Below are 24,474 nucleotides of genomic sequence, written 5' to 3' on the forward strand. Positions count from 1 at the left end.
TTAAGATGTTCACGAATGACGAGTTGACACGAACGTTAAAACTTAGAAGAAAAAAAAAAGAGAAAGGATTAAAGTTTACATCTAATAAAACATGTGTGCCAAATATGTAATTACGAAACGACGAATTTGGACAAAGGGCTTTGAGCTAAAACCCTAAACCCAATCAACACTGTATCCACCATAGCTCCGAGATATTCACCCAAAACTCTCCATACAATGGCTTCAAGGTGTAGCAGAATTATCAGTAAGGCTTCGATTTCTTCTATCAGATCCGCCATTAAGCTCAATTCCCAATCAGCTTCTTCTACGACGTCGTTCTCCAGTTTCTCTGCTTCAACCAGATCTGCTTCGTCTCCTCTCCGCCGGTTATCCTTTTCAAGGTACTTTCAGCTACAGTTAATTACAGAATATAGCCGATTCATATTCCGGATATAGCAAAATTACGTTTGCATCATTTTAGTTGATTGATTGAACATTTGTGCGGTAACGTTTGTTAATTTTATGTTTTCCTAGTGTTTTTTGGTATATTTATGTTATTAATTTTTGCAGAATTCCGTCGGAGCTGGGAGGAGTGCAGTCAATGTTGCCACTACACAATGCAGTTGCTACGGCGAGGATGACGTCATGCCTGAGCTCAACATCGAGGAGTTGCAGAGCTCTTTCACAGGGTACACTCTGCTGCACCTCTCCAGACCTCTAGCATGTTCATTTATTACTACCACAAAATAAAAAAGAAGTATGTGCTTGTTCTTACTGTTTGTCCATGGTTGTTAAATGTGAATTTTTCTTTTTGTTATGATATCTGTTTATGTGGATGTTATTATTGGAGATTCAAATCCAAGCGTTTATCGGGAGCTTTTAAAATGCTTAAATTACTAATGATTGCTAATATCCGAAGGAAAGGAAATTCAATATGAGAGACATTTCAATTTTCATAGAATTCAAAAAATTACTAAAACACTTGCAATCAAAATTAGTATTCTTATCAATACGTCTTCTTGCTGGAGCTAATGGTATGTTGAACTACCTAAGAAGGGCAAACCAGAATGGTCATAACTTTGAATGTGCGAAACTATATGACAACAATTACCCGTACCAAACAGAAGTTGAGTTAGTGTTGCAAAGTCTTGAATTGGCTTGATGACATTCTCAAACTTCTGTTTACTAAAACATATATAATGATTTCATCATATTTGTGAAAATTGTTTAACATATTTACCTTATCTGGGCTCTTCTCCTTCCTCCTATTTTAATGTACTAGTGTTATTAGGAAATTAGCTCTATCTATACCTTGAACCAGCTTCATGTTCTTTGAGAAATATTTAGGTATGGTGCATCTGTTTCTTGCACTCTCTGTTAAAAATTAGACATATTTATTCGAACAGGGGCAGAAAAGCTCTTGTGGAATGACTTTCCTCCTCCCTTTCATCAGTAAACTATGGGGGAGAGTCTCTTCTATTGAGTAGAAATTGTAGAGAGTATGCCTATCATCCTTGCCTTACTAGCTCCTTCTAGACTTCCACATAAGATGGGGTAGACAAGTTACGATATAACTTGTTTCACTTTCACAGGGTTTATTATAATTTGTAGTGACTAGCAATAGAAATAGATTCACCCAATAGTGTTGTATCATCTCAATTGTACTATAGAAAACGAAGGACAAATCTGAAAGAAATATTTCTTTATCATGAATGAAAAACCAATGAAGTAAAATTGAGATGGTGAACTCTCTTGTCTCTGTACATCTAAGAACCTAACATATGGTTGTGCAGTTGTGCTCTTACCTTGTTGAATAACTTAGAAGTCAGAACTAGCAAGTAGCAACTAACAGGGATGAAACCAACCATTATTAGTTGTGAAGCTGGATTTTCATTTATGACTTTTGAAAATCATGTCACTAGTCTCTTTTAAAAACAAAGGAAAAGTCAATTTGGGTGAAACATAATAATAATGGTCTGTATTTACCGTTAAAACACCTGTTTTGTTGTTTGACTTTTCTTGAACTCCTGATACTTTTGGTTCTCTCTTCTGGGGGAGTGTGGTGTTGGTTGACTTGTTGTAAAGGGTATGTAGTCGGATTCTTTGAACCAAGGCTTATGCTGATGAACCATTTAAGCTCTAAAGCCTACTTGGGCCTTGGGCTAGTAGTCTTTTTACTCCCCTGAAGCAATTGCAGTCCAAGTTAGTTTGGGCCGAAACCTTCCACTCCTAAACCAGATATAAATCTTCTCATGCTTGTTCTTCTCTATGTTCACTAATATATTTACCAAAACTTTGCTTATATAAGTATGAATATCCTGAACACCTTCCCTAGTAACCAAAAATGGACATATATTTTGAGGTGGAAGGTTTTGATCAGCTTATCTGACTGGAATATTTGGTTCCTGCAGGCACATGAGTTTCCAAAAGCATGAAAGAAATATACTGGAATATGACAGGCCTTCCTATTTTGCTTAAGTGCGTTCCTATCCTAGCACCAAGTTTTATCAGCAGTCTTAAGAAAACTATTAAATGAGTAGGGTAGAAGTGAATTCTGTCTAGGGCTGCAATTTATCTATTTGCAACCTTCACATGCAATTATTGAGTGTAAAAACTTTAATTAAAAGCTTTCTGAATGAATAAAGTTTTATTATCTTGTCGTTGATTATGCCATTTTACCTATTTCTCATGGTAGCACTTTGGGAATTTTGGAAAATTGTGTTGCTGCATCTTACCATTTTTAAGAAGGTTCATTTGATTGGTAATGTTCTGAGAATATGTTTTGGAGAGCTCCTTGCATTCAGGTGATTCCAAAGATTGAGATTTACTCTGCAAACTGAAAGCTAATAATCCCTTAATGATCAAATAATAATATTAATAATAATTGAAAGCTCATAATCACTGAAATTCATCTGTTAGTTCAGTTGAATGATTTTCCCAAGCTTAAAATGTCTTCTGCAGGCTCTGTGTGGTAGTTAGAGTGAGGGAGATTTTGTAAAAGCTGTTTCAGTCTAGTGACGAGACTGTTAAATGTTATTAGGAACCATGTTGTTGTAGGCTATTTCTAGGGTAAAAGAATGATGGGTTCAACAATACTTAGTGAAGTAAATAATCTTCTTCATAGAGCGAACCCCAACTTGCCCGGGAGTTCTTTCATACTCTCATCCACTATTTCTCTTTATGTGATTCGCACTTCTCTTTTATTTGCCGGAGAAGGTTTGCATGGACTTTTAGGTCATAATAATTCCATGTCTGGGCACCATCTGTGTATATAAGCACTTCTAAGTCAAGTCAGCATTAGAAATGCTCTCAAGAATTATAGCAATCTTATCTATGAAAATGATCTTTTCGTTCTATATGAAACCCAAAATATAGGTCTATAATGTAATCTGTCACTGGTCTAGTTTTGTCTTTGAGAGTCCTGCTATGACTGTTAGGTGCAGGTGGAGTCTATTAGGAGAGACTACAAGGAGCAGATTTAATGCCTTGGTGATTGATCTTTAGAAACGTCCATGCATTTTTCTTATAAAAAAAGTAATCTTTAACAACTTCCATGGTTTTGATTTTAAATCATATTATCTACTTATAACATATAGTAGCAGGTAAATTGGAATCTCATTAAATTTGATGTTTGATTAAAGTGGTTAGAAAAGTGGAATAGGTAGATTTGTCTTTCAAATTGTGTAGGACAAAGTATCAGCTAAGAGGCGACCATTTTTTGACTGTTACCTCCAGGGTTCCGCTGAAAAGAAAAAAGAAAAGTCCTACAGGAGTCTGTCATAAACTAATTGTCTGACTTCAGTTGCTTTTATGTTAAAGCTATTATGCCCCTATTTGACAAAGCCTATTTTGGTAACAAGAATTTTCATTTTCCCAGATGATACTGAAGGAACGTGAAATTTTTTGCTCTTCAAGAGGAGGTTGTATCTGCTTGAATTTAGCTACAAGATATTTTGCCTTGGCTTTAAACCATGTTTTCAGACATATCATCTGCTTATTGTAGAGAAACAGATGCATCAGAGATGAACCTACCCTTTTCTTTTTCAAATACTTGAATGCAAAATTTTCTTGTATGTAACACTTAGTTTATATCCCCCTTCTAGTGGCAATTGTATCTACAACAAAATGTATTTGATTAATTTAAGGAATCTAACCTAACTTAGTTTTGATCTTTGAATTTGTATTTCGCCTCTTCATATTTCTCCTGATACGAGTCTTTTGTTTGTGTCAATAGAGCTGGGTCTATCAGTACCAAGGTGACTTTGTTAGCAGATTGTTAAAGAAAGCTGTCAACTCTTTGATGGAAATGCAAGATTTTGTCCTAGGCAAGGGAGTTCTGTTTAATGACTCAAACTTTATAAGGGCGGTAACAATATTTGATTGTATTGAACTGAGTTCTGTTTCCTTGATTACTAGGAAATTTACTATGGAATAATTCTTGTTTCCTCCGTTTTTTTGGCCGAATTTCATAGTGAAAATGGATGAGGTTCATTTGTATAACAAAGATATCTTGTTTTTCCATAATTGTTTTATGTTTTCCATCAGTTTGTTGTGCTGAGAAAAAAAAAAGCTTTGGCGTTGAACATTGCTTTGTTTTTGTTAGTATGAAGATGCCAACTACAATGAATAAATGCTTATTGGGCATAAAGGGCATTGTTATAATCTTTTTATCATATTACAGATGTAACTGTATTTGAGTTTTCCACTTCAATCCAACTCCGACCAGCTTCCTTTTTCACTCTTTTCTCCTTCATCTTCTCCCTCATGTCACCAACATCGATCCACTTCTTATGCAATGCATACATGTTAGACATTAGTACATAAACAAACTCGTTATCGCCTTCCAATTCTATCACCTTTGCAGCTGCCACTTCTGCTATTTCTGTATTCCCACAAGTGACAGAAGCACCCAGTAATGCCTTCCAAACTAATCCACAGTTTTCAAATCCGAGTTCATGAATCATTTTCTCTGCCTTACTCACGTCCCCTTCTTGTCCCATGAGCTTAATCATTGAAGAGCAGTGTTCTGGCATTGGACAGATACCATAATTGTTGACCATCAACTCGAAATACTCATTTGCAGCCTGGAAAGACATTCTGTTATGCCAACATGCAGCCAAGACGTTCACAAACGTAATACCATCTGGTTGTAAATCTTTCACCGATTTCAACTGCTCAAACAGCCGGATCACTTCATCTGAATTACTGTTATGACCATGTCCAGATATAATCGTGTTCCACGTTATCAGATTCTTCACAGGGAGCCATCCAAACAGAATGCCAGCTTCATTCATTTGCCCACATTTAGAATACATGTCAACAAGAGCAGTTCCAACAACAACAGTTTCGTTCACACCATACTTCACTGTGCAACCATGGATCAACTTCCCCCATGTTATAGCTGCTATATTGGCAATGCCACTCAATATACTTGAAAAAGTGAATTGATCCATAAGAACATTACCTACATGCATGTTTTGAAAAAACAGCAGAGCTTCTTCTGCTCTGCCTCGGTTGACATATCCTGTTATTATCGAATTCCATGAAGATGAATTCGCGCTTGGCATTCTTGATAACATATCAACAGCATCTTCTATGTTACCAAACTGTGCCACGCCACTAATTACCTCGTTGTATGACACCGTATCAGGTTCAGGCATTTGACGCAAGAAATCAAATGCCTGATCAAGCCTCTTGTTTCTTGTATTTGCTGCAATGACTGAGTTCCAAGAAATTGTATCTTTCTCCATCATACTATTAAACACCCTCGTCGATTCTTCTACAGAGCTACATTTTCCATACATGTCAATCAAAGAATTCGAGACCACAATGCTGCACTCCACGCCAAATTTCACAATCTTGGAATGTATCAATTTCCCTAGTTGTACTAAACCAAGTGATCCACATGCTGATAAAACAGCTGTAAAAGTGTACGAATCGGAACAAAGCTCCGATCTTTCCAGCTGAATAAACAAGTTGAGAGCAGCAGTAAACTTCCCACAACGAACATAACCCGATATCAACGTATTCCAAGTAACAACATTTGGTTCAGTCATTTCGTCGAACAGTTGTTGTGCATTAACCAAAAGCTGAAATTTGACATAGAAATTGACCAAAGCTGTAGTAACAAAGACATTGCTGACATACCCAGATTTTAAAATGCAGCAATGAAGCTGCTCACCATGAGAAAACCAACCAAGATTGGTACATGAACGGATCAAATTAACCAGAGAATAAGCACTAGGGTTCGAACCAGAATTCAAGATTTGAAAGTACTTAAACAGGGCGATTTCAGAACTAATTTCAGTTTGTGCCTGATTGGAAATAAAGATGATTTTTGAATTGAATTCATCTTCTTGATGGGGTTTTATAGTGCTGCTGAAGTACTTAGAGAAGAAACAATTTTGCTGCCTTTTGCTTAGTAGCTGCACAGAGCATTTCTTGACTAGTTCAAAGTTGATGAATTTTCGGCATAGCTTTGCATGCATAACATTTTGTTTATGAAATCTTGACATGTAATGATTCAAGAAAATTTTGACCTAATTCTATTAAGACATTCGAATTAAGTCTCGTCTCAATTGAACGCGTAACACCAACATTATTCTTAATGAAATTCTTAAGTAGAGTGTGAGAAGAATATAATAATATTTACATTCCCTCTACCTCGTGGAGGTAGTCGGAAAACCCTATGCTCGAGTAGAACAAATCAAAGTTGAAATGGGGAAAAAATGATAGAATTTTTTTTAGCAACTAGTCAAAAGAAACAATAATAACGACAACAACATAATGTGATAACTGAAGCACAACAATCATATATGATAAAAGAAATCAAAAGCAATATATTACAAGAATAGGATTATTACTACTACAAACAACACTTCATTACCCTCTATCCTTCTATTCTAATTTTGACCTTGTGTCATGTCTTGTCTAATCACTTCTCTCCAATACTTCATCTGTCTACCTTTAACTTTACCTTTTCTCATACCAACTATATGTCTTATGTCTATATCCAACCTCTTGCATCTCCTCAATGGACCTTTGCACTTCTCATCTCCACGTCGAAATCATCTCAACCTCGTTTCCTGCGTCATGTCCACCATTGTGCAACTCCCTTCTAATAAAGTATTGATGCTTTTAGATCAGATTTTGGAAATTCTTTTGCGTGTATTTATATTGGTCTATTAGATAGTTAAGTTAACCACATAAAATATATTTTTAACTTCTTTAATTATACACAATCACTTCAATAAGCCGTAAAATTCTAGACATTAAAGATGAGACATATACTTAAAGTAGAAGATATACTTTATGCGGTTAACTTTAACTATTTAATAAAGAAATGAACACTTGCGCAATCATTTTTAAAAATTTGAATCTGATGTGCCAAATTATAATATTTTACTAGGAGTTAAGGTGTTCAATTCATATAAAACTTAGTTGAAGTGTCTAAATAAGATATTTATAAATTTAAAAAATTGACCGAAATAAGACAATCCTTGAAAAACAATAAATGGTTCGTACGATTTTTGAGATATCAATAGCCAAAGGATTAAGCTAAAGATAAACACCACAAATATATGAAGGGAATTTAAATATAGCAAGTACTAAATATGGTTTCAAAAAAAAGAATACATCATTATAAAATATTATTATTAATAATTAAATGTCACAACAATCTTGACAGGTAGATGATCATACGAAGAATATTTGTTGTGTTTCTTCTCTGAATGTTAGCTGTAGAAAAAAAGAAAAGCATAAACTTTTATTCATATTTTTCATGCATGCATGCATGAAAAGTTACAAAAATAAAGACAAATTAAATCAAAGGAATATCGAAATTTCTTCGTGAATAAAGATAAAGAAATGGATATTGAAATTTCTTTGTGAGAAAACACAAAGAAAGACAAATTAAGCCAGGAAGGGATATCGAAATTTATGTTGAACAAACACAAAGAAGGACAAATTAAGCCAGAAAGAGATATCGAAATTTATGTTGAACAAACACAAAGAAGGACAAATTAAGCCAGAAAGGAATATCGAAATTTATGTTGAACAAACACAAAGAAGGACAAATTAAGCCAGAAAGAGATATCGAAATTTATGTTGAACAAACACAAAGAAGGACAAATTAAGCCAGAAAGAGATATCGAAATTTATGTTGAACAAACACAAAGAAGGACAAATTAAGCCAGAAAGAGATATCGAAATTTATGTTGAACAAACACAAAGAAGGACAAATTAAGCCAGAAAGAGATATCGAAATTTATGTTGAACAAACACAAAGAAGGACAAATTAAGCCAGAAAGAGATATCGAAATTTATGTTGAACAAACACAAAGAAGGACAAATTAAGCCAGAAAGAGATATCGAAATTTATGTTGAACAAACACAAAGAAGGACAAATTAAGCCAGAAAGAGATATCGAAATTTATGTTGAACAAACACAAAGAAGGACAAATTAAGCCAGAAAGAGATATCGAAATTTATGTTGAACAAACACAAAGAAGGACAAATTAAGCCAGAAAGAGATATCGAAATTTATGTTGAACAAACACAAAGAAGGACAAATTAAGCCAGAAAGAGATATCGAAATTTATGTTGAACAAACACAAAGAAGGACAAATTAAGCCAGAAAGAGATATCGAAATTTATGTTGAACAAACACAAAGAAGGACAAATTAAGCCAGAAAGAGATATCGAAATTTATGTTGAACAAACACAAAGAAGGACAAATTAAGCCAGAAAGAGATATCGAAATTTATGTTGAACAAACACAAAGAAGGACAAATTAAGCCAGAAAGAGATATCGAAATTTATGTTGAACAAACACAAAGAAGGACAAATTAAGCCAGAAAGAGATATCGAAATTTATGTTGAACAAACACAAAGAAGGACAAATTAAGCCAGAAAGAGATATCGAAATTTATGTTGAACAAACACAAAGAAGGACAAATTAAGCCAGAAAGAGATATCGAAATTTATGTTGAACAAACACAAAGAAGGACAAATTAAGCCAGAAAGAGATATCGAAATTTATGTTGAACAAACACAAAGAAGGACAAATTAAGCCAGAAAGAGATATCGAAATTTATGTTGAACAAACACAAAGAAGGACAAATTAAGCCAGAAAGAGATATCGAAATTTATGTTGAACAAACACAAAGAAGGACAAATTAAGCCAGAAAGAGATATCGAAATTTATGTTGAACAAACACAAAGAAGGACAAATTAAGCCAGAAAGAGATATCGAAATTTATGTTGAACAAACACAAAGAAGGACAAATTAAGCCAGAAAGAGATATCGAAATTTATGTTGAACAAACACAAAGAAGGACAAATTAAGCCAGAAAGAGATATCGAAATTTATGTTGAACAAACACAAAGAAGGACAAATTAAGCCAGAAAGAGATATCGAAATTTATGTTGAACAAACACAAAGAAGGACAAATTAAGCCAGAAAGAGATATCGAAATTTATGTTGAACAAACACAAAGAAGGACAAATTAAGCCAGAAAGAGATATCGAAATTTATGTTGAACAAACACAAAGAAGGACAAATTAAGCCAGAAAGAGATATCGAAATTTATGTTGAACAAACACAAAGAAGGACAAATTAAGCCAGAAAGAGATATCGAAATTTATGTTGAACAAACACAAAGAAGGACAAATTAAGCCAGAAAGAGATATCGAAATTTATGTTGAACAAACACAAAGAAGGACAAATTAAGCCAGAAAGAGATATCGAAATTTATGTTGAACAAACACAAAGAAGGACAAATTAAGCCAGAAAGAGATATCGAAATTTATGTTGAACAAACACAAAGAAGGACAAATTAAGCCAGAAAGAGATATCGAAATTTATGTTGAACAAACACAAAGAAGGACAAATTAAGCCAGAAAGAGATATCGAAATTTATGTTGAACAAACACAAAGAAGGACAAATTAAGCCAGAAAGAGATATCGAAATTTATGTTGAACAAACACAAAGAAGGACAAATTAAGCCAGAAAGGAATATCGAAATTTATGTTGAACAAACACAAAGAAGGACAAATTAAGCCAGAGACGAGACGAACATCGAAATTTCTTCTTTGTTACCAAAATAGAATACATGATTATGGGATCTTCAAGTAGAAAAAGGGAAATTATAGAAGATTTGTCAATAATAGGAGGATTAATAGGGGTACAATTCATGTATGCAGGAAATTCAGTGGTTTCAAGTTATCTTATGTCATTAGGGTTCAAACCTTCATCTTTAATTATCTTGTCTTCATTGGCTACTTTTCTCATCCTTTGTCCATTTTCTTTCATGTTTGAAAGGTACTAATTATATCTTTTTTATCTCATTAATTATCATATTAATATTTTAATTAGTTTTGCTAATGTTTGCATATTAATGTTGATTACAGGAGTCAATGGCCCAGGCAAATGAGTTTAAAGTTATTGATTCAACTATTTCTAATTTCATTTGGAGGGTAAGTCATTTTTTCTTCTTTTCCTCCTTTTTTTTTTCATTTGTATCTAATGGAATTAAAGTTAGTTTAATACTTTAATTCGAAGTTAGCTTAACTTTACCCTCCGTTATGCTTTAAGTTAGAGCTTTGCTAGGGTGAAGGACCAAACAAAGTATAACGAGGTAAAAATTAGGTAAATTTGACCTATATTTGCTCTGACTCTGTAAAAATGATTTCTGTTGTGTGTCTGTCTTCTGGATCATTATGAGTGCATTTTTGGTGGATTAACGTCATTTTTAGAGAGTTTGAATAACATAGTGATTTGAACCTTTTTGTCGTATTGTTATTTGTATTTCAGGGTCACATTATTCCAATCTTTATTCATGGAGGGAATCAAATTTACTTCACCTTCAATGGCAACAGCTATGCCAAATCTTGCACCAGGACTCATCTTTCTCATTGCTTGGGCTTTTGGGTATTTCATCTTCACGAATAACCTTTTGTCGTTAAACAACAAAAATCTATAGCTAATTTTACAAACATATTGTCAAAAAATCTTGTTACCTACGGGCTAAAACCACGAGAATTTATATAGCTGACCTCAATTTACTTGAAATTTACGCGTTTATTGTTAGTCTCAATTTGATTTTTTATGTGCAGATTAGAGAAAGTGGAGCTAAGATGTAAATACAGCAGAGCTAAAATTGCAGGAACATTAATGTGTGTAACAGGGGCAATACTCATGAGCTTAATGCAAAATACAACAAATGCTCAAATAGATTTTCCATCTTCACCTCCTCATGACAAATACAATCTTTTCGATTCGGAAAAGATCAAAGGTTCATTGTATCTCATGGCAGCTATACTCGTGTTATCGAGTAATATAGTCTTACAGGTATATAACACGAGTATTAAAAAATTGGAACGATACAGAGAAGACTAAATAAAATTTACTAATTTTTTGAATTTGCAGGCAGCAACATTAGGTGATTTTCCAGCACCAATCTCTTTATGTGCTATAACATCACTTATAGGCATGTTATTGACTGGATTTGTACAATTAATTCAACACGGATCGATGGAAATTGGATTGCCCCTCTTAAGTATTCGCGACTTAATTGGCTACTCGTTATTGGTAATTCATCCATCCTTTATCAAATAATAAGTCAGGCAACTCGTCGTACAGACGAGTTGCCTGACTTTTTAAGATATTTTATCAATCGATTTATTTTGTGGTTTATAATAGGCAGGTATTGTTAGTGGAGCATGTGTAAGTTTCAATAATTGGGCAATGAAGAAAAGAGGGCCAGTTTTGGTCTCTGTTTTTAGTCCTGTTGGGACTTTGTTAACTGTAGTTCTTTCAGCTGTCACTTTAAGAGACACAATTACTACAGGAAGGTATATATCGCTAAATTAAAGGGATAATGCACAAGTACCCCTCAATCTATGTCCAAAATCTCAGAGACACACTTATACTATACAAAGGTCCTATTACCCCCTGAACTTATTTTAATAATAATATTTACTCTTTTTCGACTTACGTGACACTATTTTGTGGGTCCAACACTGGTTGATTTTTTCTTTCAAACTAGTGCCACGTAGGCCTAAAAGGAGTAGAAAATTACTTATAAAATAAATTCAGGGGTAATAGGACCTTAGTATAGTATAAGTGTGTCTCTGGAATTTCGGGCATAGGTTGAGGGGATACTTGTGCATTTTTTCTTATTCTTTGTTTTTTCTCTTATCAAATTTATTTATTTTTAAAACGATTGTATTTTTTTTTCCGGTCTGCAGCCTTGCTGGTATGTTTCTGATGTTTACGGGTCTATATTTCGTGCTATGGGCGAAGAGGAAAGAGGGTTTTCTAAATAATAACATGACGAATTCATCATCAGAAAGTGAGTACGATGTGGAGAAGCCTCTTTTAAATTGAATTTTTTTTTTATTCATTGTATTATGTAGATTAATTAGTTTGTATATATATATATATACCCAATTAGAAACAAAGTTAGAGAAAGAGCAAGTGAGTTTAGTTGTTTGTATATGATAGTTGAAGTTTGAAATATATTGCAAGTTCAAATCCTAGTAATGTCTTTTATTTTTGCAGTAGCACGACGGAATATAGCCAATCCTAACTTGTATGGGACCGAGGTGTAGTTATTGTTATAGTAACCATGACGGAATGTGCATTGTCACCATTATTATTGATGTATCTCTGTTCTTGTAAACAAATGATTTTATTTATTTTTTGTAAAAACTTGGAGATTTATTTATATGCATTTTTATATATATATAAATAGCCTCTGGGAAATTTAGGTCACATTTTTATTCTTCCTTTGGTTTTTTTTGACGTTAGAGAATTCTCATTCAGTATATAGTCCGACATTAAAACAGACACTTTAAATTCTAAACATGAAGTGAACTCTCTCTAAAAACATACGCCAAAAGGAACAATGGACAAACTATAACTAGCATTCCTTAACCTAGTTCTCCGCGTTAACTCTCAATTTATCCAAAATAGTGTTACACCAACTTTAAAGGTAACTCGCCCAAATGGACTAACTATAATTCCTTTTATTTCTTCTCATGTGTATATATATCTCTTTCTTTCTCACGTGTTTAAAAAATATCCGTGTATTAGTGTTGAATCGTTTTTAGATTATATTTTATATATATAGTACCAACTAATCATAGCTTCAATACTATGATTAATAATTCTCTAATTTAGATTTTGTCATTAAGGCTAGCTATACCAACAAAGAAAATAAATTCTAGTGTTATCACTATAACTTAAAATTTAATGATATTCGATCCATGAGAGTCTCCGACACAATAGATGTGAAATTCAATCTTTTGTTTTCCCTTACCGGAATTTTTAATGGTATTTGATTCACGGAAACGTTCTAAATTTTTAATCGTGATTTTTTTTTTGTCATTCAAACTCGAAATATCTAATTTGTGAAAACGTTCTAATTATGTGTATAATTTCTGTGGGTCATTGTTTTCAGTACTTAATATCATTAGAGAAGTCATTGTCCTTATTTTAAATAAAAAAACATTAATTTTGATCAATCAAGAGAAAATTTGAATATAAAAAGAATGTTTTTCTCTCCATACCATACTCAATAACGTTTTTTTGTTGGTGTTGGTAATAGTGGTGTAAAGTTTAATTCACCAATATAACATGAATTATTTTATCGAGTATCTTGCTATCTTCTATCAATACAATTACGACGCTATAATTCTGTCCACCAACATTTAGACAAACAAATACATATAAAAATCACGCTTTAAAATTTGCAATTCTATAATAAATTGAACGTCGATATTTTATTTTCACTCACTTTATTCATCGATAAAAATCATGTTTTATCTTCATTATTGAATAATTAATCATAATTACCTCTAAATGAGTAAAAATATTGATTTTTTTTCCCTACATGATACATACGTATATAGACTGTCACACTAGTAAAGTAGTCCACTATAACCTTACAAATTTCTTTATAAGTCCCATATATTACGTAAAATGTGTAATCTTGTGTAAGTAAATTTTTGCTATAGAAACACTAACATGACACAATAACCATACGAATTAGAAATAATCTCTCTACCACTCGTGAACAAAACGTTCTACTTGTAACAAACACGTTTTATGTCTTAACTCTCATCCACATTCAATTAACATCAACTATAAACTAGGATAACTTCCCTCACTTTGCTACTGTCACTAACTAATAATTTTTTATATATATAACAACTCTCTTTTAGTACTCTTAGTGCAACATGAGTGAAAATAGCACATAAGATCTCATGGAGCAGTAGGGGATAATAGAAGTAGTAATATAAACTATGGAGAAGAAATTAGTGAAGAAAAAAATATGATGAATAATTTTAGAAGGGAAAAATTGGAGAGTAAAAAACACTCGTATAATCTACGTACTAGTTCTAATCGATTGATGTTAGAGAGTAATCGATCAACAAGTGATCATGTAGATGTTGAGAAATCGGAATATTATTTTTTTGGTCATGATGTTAAGGAGAAACAACATTGTTCAAGAGAAGAAGAAGAAGATCTAGCGAATTGTTTAGTTATGTTATCGAACAAATCTTATGATTTGTTCGATAACAATAACAAGGAGGCCAAAAACAAGGCTAAAGAAGTGGAAAAGGGAATGTTTCAATGTAAAGGATGTAATAAAATTTTTAGTTCTCACCAAGCTTTAGGGGGACATAGAGCGAGTCATAAGAAAGTTAAAGGGTGTTATGCTGCAAAACTCGATGACAATATTAAAGATGATGACAACAACAACAACAACGATGATGATGATGATAATGACATTGATCATGAAGACTCAATGATCTCTTCTAGTGATTTGATTTTGCATCAAGAATCTAACGATTTTCAATCTCAATCTCCGACATCATCAAACTCATTTTCAAGAAAGAGATCAAGGGTTCATCAATGCTCGATTTGCCATAGAGTCTTTTCATCTGGACAAGCCTTGGGTGGACACAAAAGGTGTCATTGGCTAACATCGAGTTTGCCAGAGACTACCTTTATACCTACTTTTCAAGAATATCAATATCACAACCAAGAACAATTACTATACAACAAGCCTTTATTTATCAACTCTCATCGACCACTAGATCTAAATTTTCCAACACAACTAGGCAATCCAATTGAAGTGGGCTTGAAACTACACAATGATACATTTGAACATGAAGGCCCAAGAAGCCAACTCCAACTATGGAAAGACGATATTAATCAAAATCAAAATCAAAATCATAACTACAAAGATTTTTTGCGTAGGGATGAAAATCGAAAAGTCAAAGAAGCAAAATTGAGTAACTTAAAAGATGTGAATTTGGATAAATGTTCTTCTTGGTTACAAGTAGGAATTGGTCCAACTCCTGATATTTTAGCAACCCTATAAGGATAGTAATGAAATGCTAATCAAATATGATACCTTTCGTTTCAATTTATACAAAAAATATTATGGGATGTTACAATGTTTGAATATTTTAATAACACTAATTAGTGAATGATGTTTCATTTTTTCTTTTATTATGTTTCACATAATAAAAAATATATTTTACTTTTTTTACATAAAGAGAATTATTCATAATTAAGAACCAAAAAGAGACGGTAAAGTTACATATTGCCAACGAAATTATATTTGAAAGATTTAATCAGTGAAATCATTATTGCGATATAAGTGTGTTTCTAAATCATTTGCTTAGTTATATATTCATTTTAACGCGAAATTATATTATATTAATTCTTCCCTATGATGAACAATTGTGTTTATATCAAAGAGAAATATTTTATGTGGTCTTTGGAATAATGTAACCTTTTGATATAGTGTATTGTTTTTCTAGGATTTAATTTGTTTAGGTAACATCTTACAAATTTGTGTATATATGTCTCTCTTTTATTTACTTTATAATTTAAGAAAATGTCAAGCACAAAGAGAGTGTCACTACCATAAAAGAGATTGTCAATATAATATTTTTTTTAGCAGTAAAATTTTTCCTCGTAAAATTATTTAGCGACAATTAAGTTAATGTTATGATCATATTTAAACTTGCTAAAACCTTTAACCACATTTATTTATAGTGTTATATTTATTATTGTCTCCAAATATAGTATTACACTAATGCTTTTTGATGCAATGGAAGACATAAATATTGTTTCATGGACTACTACAATTATGGGATTTGCCTTCCAAGCACTTGAACTTTTTCAACATATGGTAAATTAAATGGAAATTAATCCCAATGAAATGATAAAGCTAGAAATAGGAAAAAACATTCGTTTAAAAATTCCAAATTTTGTTTTCACTTAAAACAATATTGAAGATTGTAAAAAAAAAATTTACTTCTTTTAAAAGTAAAAATATTTTAGAACTTTGAATTAATTAACTCAATTTTTGAGATTAATAAATAAAGTTTTTACAGTATCATCGAAAGTTAATGTATTGTAAACACATGACTAGTATCTTATTAAATAGAATTAGTTCTTTGTTTTATATCATTGAAAGTTTTATTTTATTTAAGAGTATTACACGAAAAACAACAAATATGTGAAAATAAAAAACACAACTTTAAATTATTATTCTTTTTTGTGTATTTATATATATATTTAAGGATTCTTATTAAAATTTTATTTCAAACTACTAATTTTATTGAGACATTCTTGACCTCGTGGGCATCAATGGTTGTCAGCACCATGAAACCACATAATGGGCATTCAATACAAAACGGACAATTTAGACTTAATGAAATTAAAAGGATAATTTTTTTCCCCTAAAAAATCAAAATGGCACATAAAAAAATTTTAACCAAAAGAAAAGCATCGCAAACTCTGTATACCTCCTTGCTGGCCGTCTGAAGCCGCCTGACGCAGTCTCGCAGCTCTTGCAATTTCAGAAAGGCTTTTCAAATTTTACAAGGAATCCAGGAAATCGAAAATGAGCTGGGTCAACGTCGATACAATTTAGAAAAAATTATACGGTGAAGCAAACATATACTATTTAATTATTCATCATAATAAAAGTTTGCTATAATTACCACTCGCGACTAACACTATACATTAATTGCATGGGCTGACATAAAGTTTGTATAATTAGTCACGTTTGTATATGTATAATTTGCTAGTATATACAAATACATATGTATAGTATACAATTATTTTGCCTATATAGTTATCTCCCACTCTCTGCCCTCTCTCGCTCGTCTTTCTCCTCCTTCTCCCGGCCCTCTCTCAATATCACTTGTCATATATACAAATGCATATTTATGATATACAATTGTATACATATACAATTCACCTCTCTCCCACTCTCTGCCCTCTCTCGCTCGCCTCTCCCCTCCCTTTCTCAATCTCGCTCGCCTCTCTCCATCATATAACATGTAGCTACGAACTGTAATTATCAAACTATATTTGTGGAGAGTAATTAGGTTATTTTTAAGTGGCGTGAAAATTTCCCTACTATCTATGAGTTCTATTTGTGAATTGAATTTCTAATTTATTATTTGTGAAATGAATTTCTAATTTATTATTTGTGAATTGAATTTCTATTTTGTTTCAACTAGCTATTAATGGGAGTAGAGGTACGAAATCGAATCGAAAATCGAATCAAATTACAAATCGAAAAAAATTCACTTAGTGATTTGGTATTGGAAAATAAAACCCGATTATATTTGGGTTGGTTTGATTTCAACTAAAAAAAAACAACCGAGATTAAACCAACCTGATATTATATATATAATTTTTAAAATTTTATTATATAAGTAAAAATATTTACTTTGATATAATTTTTAAATATTTCTTATATTTTTTCATAGTTTTTATCTTTTAATATATTTATTTCATGTTTGAAAGTAAAAATTCTTAATGATCCAATAAAGATTATAGTCCATACATGTTGGTAATTATAATAAAGCTTAAATCAAAATCAAACTAATACTAATGGAAAATAAAATTCAATTGAGCACCGATAATGACAATAATATTAAATATTTGTTCTTTCGTTCTTTTACATAGGTTTACACAATTAAAATACATTATCTAATTTTACTTTCTTTAAATATTTAGTCATGTAACTAAAAAACTTATTTTAGTATGATTTAGTAGTTTTAAATTATAATCAATGTCAATATGACTTACTAATTTGCAATATTACGCCATTTCATTATGATTTTTTTGTTGGGTATTTTAGTGTCATTAATCATTGTTTTATTAAGAAACAATTTAGATAGTTACATTTTAGTAGGACTAAAGAAATATTTGAAGTATAAGTAAATTATATGTTTGTATGAATATTTTACCGAAAAAATCCAAAGTTGAAAAACTTGAATTTTATTGATTTGATTTAAAAATTTAAAGATCCGACACAAATAATTTAATATAATATTTGAAAAACCGAATCAATCCAATCATGTACACTTAAGAGATTGAAAAACAACCACTTATTTACAACTTCTTACTGTACAAAAGATCATATCAAAAGCCATAAAATGTTTCTTAAGATCCAAAGGATTGAGAGAGGAGTTTCATGAACAAACAAGATTGCAAATGTCTCTTCATTAATTAATTACACATAAAAAAAACATATACTTTCTTATGAAATGATTATTTTCTTTATAAAAAATGATTAGCATATCAAATAGATAAACAATTATAATATACATTAAATATAATTATAACGAGATCTAATATTAAAATTTTTAATTAGGTGAAATTCGATATCTATCGTATCATATCCGCCTTAAAAATGAAAGGCAAAGAGATCAAGTGTAATTAATTTATGAGAGATAAATGTGGTGGCCTTTACTACTATAGTTTTTTTTAAATCATGTGACTGACAATGACAGCTTCCTTAACAACTGCATACAACTAGCTAGCTTATCATTTTCATAATTATATCGAGATCTCTCCATTTTATTTGGAATATTTTTTTTAATTTTATAGTACCAAATTATGCTGTATTTTTAACTGTTGATTAAAAATCTACATATTTGATTTTGTAATAATAACTATGAGTAACTCATAAACTGGGGTTATTACTTAGAGCTTGTTTGAGTTAGCTCATTAAAGTCTTGTTTGATTATGAAATTATTTCGTTTTTAAAAAAATTAATTTTGAAAAAACACTCTAAAACTTGTTTTCCAATTTCTATTTTCCCTTCTACGAATTTTAAACCAAAATACAATTTTATCTTCAATTCTAACTTCATAAATTTCAAACAAAGTAAAAAATATTTGAAATTTATAATCAAACACTACTTAAAGTAATCGATATATGATATATATATATATATATACTAAATGATAACAAATAATATTTTCAATAGTGAAATTGATAATAATAATCAGTATGTATAAAACTAGTGTATAATAAATATTATCTAATACAGACGATTTAGTATTCAAAACTCGAATTCAAATACTTTAAATCACTTTACTATGATATTTGTTGGTCACTTTTTGGTGGTTAATTAACCTCTCACCACAATGGTGAACTTTTGATTATTTTTTTTTTTTTAAATGTCATGTCAAAGTAAAATGAAAAATGGAAAAAGATTGGGGTCCTTTTGGTAATTTAGAAGTAGATTCTGGTACTTATATTATCTGTCACAGACGGAGAAAAACTACTTGTGCAGACTTCAAGTAGACAAATCCATAAAGGCAATGATGAGAGAAAACAAAACAATGGCATTTTTGAAGGTATCTCTTTAATTATACACAAAATGAATTCTTAATGTAATAAAAAGAAATCAAACTAAGCACAAGACACCAGCTAGATATGGTTAACAAAGAAGTAAACATTATTCGAACTTTTCAAAAATATAGTTAAACTAGTACGAATTTTCAAAAATTACATATTTACAAAGAATTTGATGTGTAAGAATGGAGTTGCCCTTGCTCAAGTAGCGTTAAGTGATACCCTTTTGTCAAAAAATATATAAAGTTGTGAATTTTGATTAGTTGTGAATTTTGATTTCATTTTCATATATATTTGATGTCAACAATCTCTTAACTCAAAATACAAAAGCTCTTAATTGTTGGGTGTTCGATGTTCATCCTGGCTCCATCATTGTTAACAGAAATATATATGCAAAAAATATTTTTAAAAAGTCCGAACAACACGACCTCAAATAGTAAGTTGAAAACTTAGCTTTGATATTTTCAAAGACACCAAAACTGAACAAAAGGTTCTTGTACCACAAGCAATACTCATAAGCATCTTCTAAGTAGTTAATAAACCAAAAGAACACAAAAATTGTGATAATATTATATAAAATTCATTCTTTTCTTCTGTTTCACTACTAGTTTATTACTACTACCCCTGCAATAGTTGGTCCCCCACCTCACCCCACAGTACTGTATCAATTGTTTGTATTTTGCAACTAATTTTTCAGATTGCTTGTGAAAGTTTCAAAGCAATGTGTGTTACAAGTTAGAGCTACCTCCCCAAAACAAGAGCAGCTAAAATGGGACTAAAGATCATAACTTCTAATACAAATAAACAAACCCAAAAAATGACTCAACACAATTCTTTAACCTCTCATGCAAATTCTTGTTGAAATTCATTGTCTTCAATTGGTGCTGGCATGTTTAGATCTATGAACCTATTTGGTAAAGTTGTTGATGAACAGGAACCTGATAATGTTGATGAACTCACAACAACAATAAGATGTGATCTTTTATGACCACCTAATGCTTGACCTGACTGAAAAAACTTACCGCAAAATGGACATTCATGCAATTTCTCATCCACATTACTAACTAGTTTTAGTTTCTTCTTCGATGATATTTTTCGCGGTTGCTCCTCTTCATCATCGTCGTCATCGTAGTTGTTTCTGTTTTTGTGAATGGTTTTATGACTACCTAAAGCTTGAGAAGTTTTCAACACTTTGTAACAAATCCCACATTGGTGTTGTTTTGGGTTTGATTTTGAATCCCTTGATAGCATCATTAAACACATAGCGATATCTGCATCATCTGAGTACAAATTCAGCGATCTGAAATCAGCTATGTTTTCTTTCACTTCGTTGATTCGCTCGTGATTTCTCTTAGATCTTCTCCGATTTTCTGTGTTTTTTTCCGACTCAGTTTCACTTTCTCTATCTAAAAACTCAGGATCTATCATTCTAAAGCTTTTCTTCGGATTTTCCCTCAACTCATAACTAAAATCCTTCTCTTCCACCATCTTATCTTCATGATTTTCCGATGAACAGAGCGATAGAGTTGACTCACTCCGGCCGCCGGAATCTGGATTTAACGGCGGAGTTTTAGGTGGAAGTGGTAGAGGTATTAAATGAGACCTCATACGACCACCTAAAGCTTTTCCATTTAAGAATTTTTTTGAACATAGCTTGCATTTATGCTTCTCCATAACTATCATTCAAGAAATAACAGAGCAGATCAAAGATTAGCAAATTTAGGAGAAAAGTTGAAGAAGAGAAGTAGAGTGGGAGTGGGAACTTAAGCTTTTAAGAGGAGTAGGTGACAAGCATTCCTCAACCAAAGAGAAAACACTATGATCCAAAAATTTTGGTCTATGATAAAATTATCTAGATTTACAATTTATTTATTACACTCCATTGAAAACTAAAAATTGCTTTTTAAAAAAATAAAAATAGAGTTTTGGTGTATTTAACCAAGATTTTTAGAAAAAACATTATATAAGTTTAAATACGATAACATATAGAGGTTGTTTCTAAAAGAATGTCGGCTCATGTAAGTGGAAAAAAAATAATGAAAAAATATATTTTTAAAAAGTGATAAATATTATTTTTTTTTAAAAATAATTTCTTTTAATATTAATTAAAGTAACTTTATTTTTCAAATTAATTAATTGAATAAAATTATACTCCTCAAAATAATTAGCAAATTTTGATCAAATAAGTTATTTATGAATGAAAGTATCGAACACCTAGAGAAAGATAAAGAAAGAATTATGCATTTAATTTTAGATATTTTTTATGTTTTATTTGTAATAGAGGTAAAAATGAAAGGATTTTTTATATATAAATGTGTGATTTAAATATTTCATGGGAAGACAAAATGGGGTAATTTAATATAATTTTAAGCAAAGCATGATCATAAGTGGATAAAGAAGGACAACTAACATGCACATGCTGCCTTATGAAGAAACTTTTCCTTTTTTTATTTTCATTTATTACTTTTACCTTTATATTTATTTTTGTACTATGTCTTATTTTTCTTGTCATTTATTCTTGCAATTTTATTTGAAAGCTTTTTTTTTAAGTCAACATTCTATTGAATTAACTTCTCTACTCCAGAAAAAAATGAAAACAGGATCTCTTGTGTGTATATAATATTTTTCCTAAATTTTATTTGCGAGATTATAATTGAGATTTTTGATATGTTAGCTATTAATTACTGGCGTATAATTAGGTTCTTAATAATTCAAATGATTAAATGTCTTTCTTTTTAAACTTTTCCTAAAGATTTTGTAGAGTCGTAGTAAATCATGACATTGATTAATAATATTATTAGTATTATTTCTATTCTAAACAAACCAAATGGGCGATAAAAAATAATATACATTGTCAACATAATTAAGTTTTTCGTTATTAGTATATCATATTTAATATTGTTTTTATACTTTTTATAAAACGATTATATTATTTTATATTTTTTATCAAACGACCACTACGTTATGCAAAAAAATATTTCATTATTTATATTTTCTTCTCATTTTTACTTATCTAGTACTCTGAAAATATAATACTACATTAATATGGATATGGCTGGCTTATGCAATGCTTACTAACTAGAAGTCAAATAAATTGTTGAGTTTGTTGTAACTATAAATCTTTATTTTCTTTTCTCTTTTACCTTTCAATTTCTTTTTACATTTATACAAAAGAAAATCAAATATGAAATTCAAAGAAGAAAAGGTTCTTCCTCATGACTAATTTCTACTCAATTTTTTTATATTACAAACGTTAATATAGTACTTTTTTATAGCATAAGAATTGATTCAACTTTTATTTGTATTAGTTTCATGAAGAAAAAAAATCAATATAAAAAAGTATAACTATGTAGAAAATTAGGTGAGTCTAACATATAGTATGCATATATAAAGAAAAAATCAACCTAGCTAAACAGTGTAATTTTTCATAGAGTGACTGCACTTATTAGTACATGGTATAACAAATGAATATTTAGCATAGGAATCTAAGTTTGATTTAACATAATTTTGTAGCAACACCGATACATAAGTATTACTCTTATTATTTTCAAATTCTAGATACGCTTCTCCTGCTGATGGACGGAAAAATTAAACTAGCTAAGTTTTTAGTCCATGATACAAATAAATGTGTTCTAATCTTTGAAATGTATTTTGTCGTGCATCACACAATCACATGCTTGATTTTGCTTAATCCCAATTTTTTTTATTCTTCTTCCTCTTTTCACGTTTAAATGTTTCTCAAAAGATAAACGTGAAGGCCAATTCACATTTTAATGTCAAATTAAATTTTATGGAAGTGTGTCATTTGTAGTCCGTCCACTCTGCACCAAAGCCTCAAGTTCAAATTTTATATATGAAAAAAAACACTTAATAATAGTATTTTTCCTTTAGAACAGATCAACAACATGACATAAGATTAGTCATCAGAGAACACGTATCGAATATCAGATAAAAAAATAAATTTAATACTGATAAAGTTTAAAGGGGAGAGCTAAAAATGAAATGGAGAAAATATTTTTGTGTATGCAAGTTTCAATGCAAAAGCAATATTACTTTAGTCCTTTTTTGCAGAGCAGAGAGGCTGTGCAGTGATAGTACTAAAGACACTATTCAATGCTTATTCGGCTGGTAATGCTTCTTGTTTCTTCCAGGTAGAAATAGTTTTGTCTTTTTTTTCGTGTTTGATATCTACATCGATATTTATATTGGAGTCCGATTGACATTGAATTCGCATTTAAAAGTTTCATATTGATTAAGGATAGAGTACTTGCTACTCTAATTCGAATAAAAGTTTTTTTTTTCCCACTATTTTTGAGAACATATATCACAATAGTACAAGTTTTCAATACTGCAACTAAGATTTCCCATGATTGAGAAGTAGCTCCTCCTTTATGTTGCAACTACTGAATTTTGTTTGATATGATCTTTTTATGTTTCAAAAATATTTTCAATTATTGACTAATATAACTTGGGAAAACATTTTACATAGTTTTTAAATAAATATAAAAATTTCATTCTAAATTCACAGCTCAAAATTTAAACTCTTAAATGATGTCACGCAGCTTGCTCGGAAAATTTTACTATGATAGGTTAAAAATGAAATATATTGACAAAACAACATTTATATGCGTCATGATATATATTTACTTGACGTTAGTTGACAACTATGACCCTTAACTTTAGATATACACAAGTAGACACTTAAACTTGTACAAGATCAAAAAATTTGACACATTCGTCCTACATGGCACCCTCTATGGAAAATTTGTGTCCTACGTGTATCATGACATGTAAGACACGTGTCTCTACA

At 30.9% G+C, this 24,474-nt stretch overlaps 5 protein-coding genes across 15 annotated transcripts; 3 read left to right on the top strand and 2 right to left on the bottom strand.

Annotated features, from left to right (window-relative positions):
* Nucleotides 1-107: 107 nt before the first annotated feature.
* Nucleotides 108-4,498, top strand: LOC107026633. 10 transcript variants are annotated; one of them, XR_003580083.1, is made up of 5 exons: nt 108-380; nt 550-736; nt 2,391-2,457; nt 3,857-3,899; nt 4,214-4,483. XR_003580083.1 is itself a non-coding variant. In XM_015227678.2 (4 exons), exons 1-3 carry the CDS (start codon nt 217-219, stop codon nt 3,874-3,876), a joined length of 303 nt encoding a protein of 100 aa, XP_015083164.1. In that variant the 5' UTR covers nt 108-216; the 3' UTR covers nt 3,877-3,899; nt 4,214-4,483. The 10 variants fall into 10 exon arrangements, 5 of the variants coding, with proteins under 5 accessions (XP_015083164.1, XP_015083161.1, XP_015083163.1 ...); XR_003580085.1 differs by having other exon boundaries at nt 550-668; XR_001457615.2 differs by lacking the exon at nt 3,857-3,899 and having other exon boundaries at nt 550-668; nt 4,214-4,498.
* A 99-nt stretch (nt 4,499-4,597) lies between these two features.
* On the bottom strand, nt 4,598-6,688 carry LOC107026631 (putative pentatricopeptide repeat-containing protein At5g47460). Its single transcript, XM_015227672.2, has one exon. It carries the CDS (start codon nt 6,492-6,494, stop codon nt 4,650-4,652), a length of 1,845 nt encoding a protein of 614 aa, XP_015083158.1. The 5' UTR covers nt 6,495-6,688; the 3' UTR covers nt 4,598-4,649.
* Nucleotides 6,689-7,647: 959 nt separating this feature from the next.
* LOC107026632 (WAT1-related protein At5g47470) lies at nt 7,648-12,724 on the top strand. Of its 2 annotated transcripts, XM_015227673.2 has the most exons (8): nt 7,648-10,301; nt 10,391-10,456; nt 10,794-10,910; nt 11,096-11,330; nt 11,409-11,570; nt 11,682-11,833; nt 12,230-12,333; nt 12,543-12,724. In XM_015227673.2, exons 1-8 carry the CDS (start codon nt 10,093-10,095, stop codon nt 12,590-12,592), a joined length of 1,095 nt encoding a protein of 364 aa, XP_015083159.1. In that variant the 5' UTR covers nt 7,648-10,092; the 3' UTR covers nt 12,593-12,724. The 2 variants fall into 2 exon arrangements, with proteins under 2 accessions (XP_015083159.1, XP_027774765.1); XM_027918964.1 differs by lacking the exons at nt 12,230-12,333; nt 12,543-12,724 and having other exon boundaries at nt 11,686-11,815.
* A 1,513-nt stretch (nt 12,725-14,237) lies between these two features.
* LOC107027863 (zinc finger protein ZAT5-like) lies at nt 14,238-15,464 on the top strand. The gene has a single exon (XM_027919416.1). The coding sequence runs from the start codon at nt 14,317-14,319 to the stop codon at nt 15,370-15,372; it is 1,056 nt and encodes a 351-aa protein (XP_027775217.1). The 5' UTR covers nt 14,238-14,316; the 3' UTR covers nt 15,373-15,464.
* A 4,637-nt stretch (nt 15,465-20,101) lies between these two features.
* On the bottom strand, nt 20,102-21,529 carry LOC107028104 (zinc finger protein ZAT1-like). Its single transcript, XM_015229155.2, has one exon. It carries the CDS (start codon nt 21,345-21,347, stop codon nt 20,508-20,510), a length of 840 nt encoding a protein of 279 aa, XP_015084641.1. The 5' UTR covers nt 21,348-21,529; the 3' UTR covers nt 20,102-20,507.
* Nucleotides 21,530-24,474: the final 2,945 nt, after the last annotated feature.

Source organism: Solanum pennellii, chromosome 8, assembly GCF_001406875.1.
Source record: "Solanum pennellii chromosome 8, SPENNV200".
NCBI classification, from domain to species: domain Eukaryota; kingdom Viridiplantae; phylum Streptophyta; class Magnoliopsida; order Solanales; family Solanaceae; genus Solanum; species Solanum pennellii.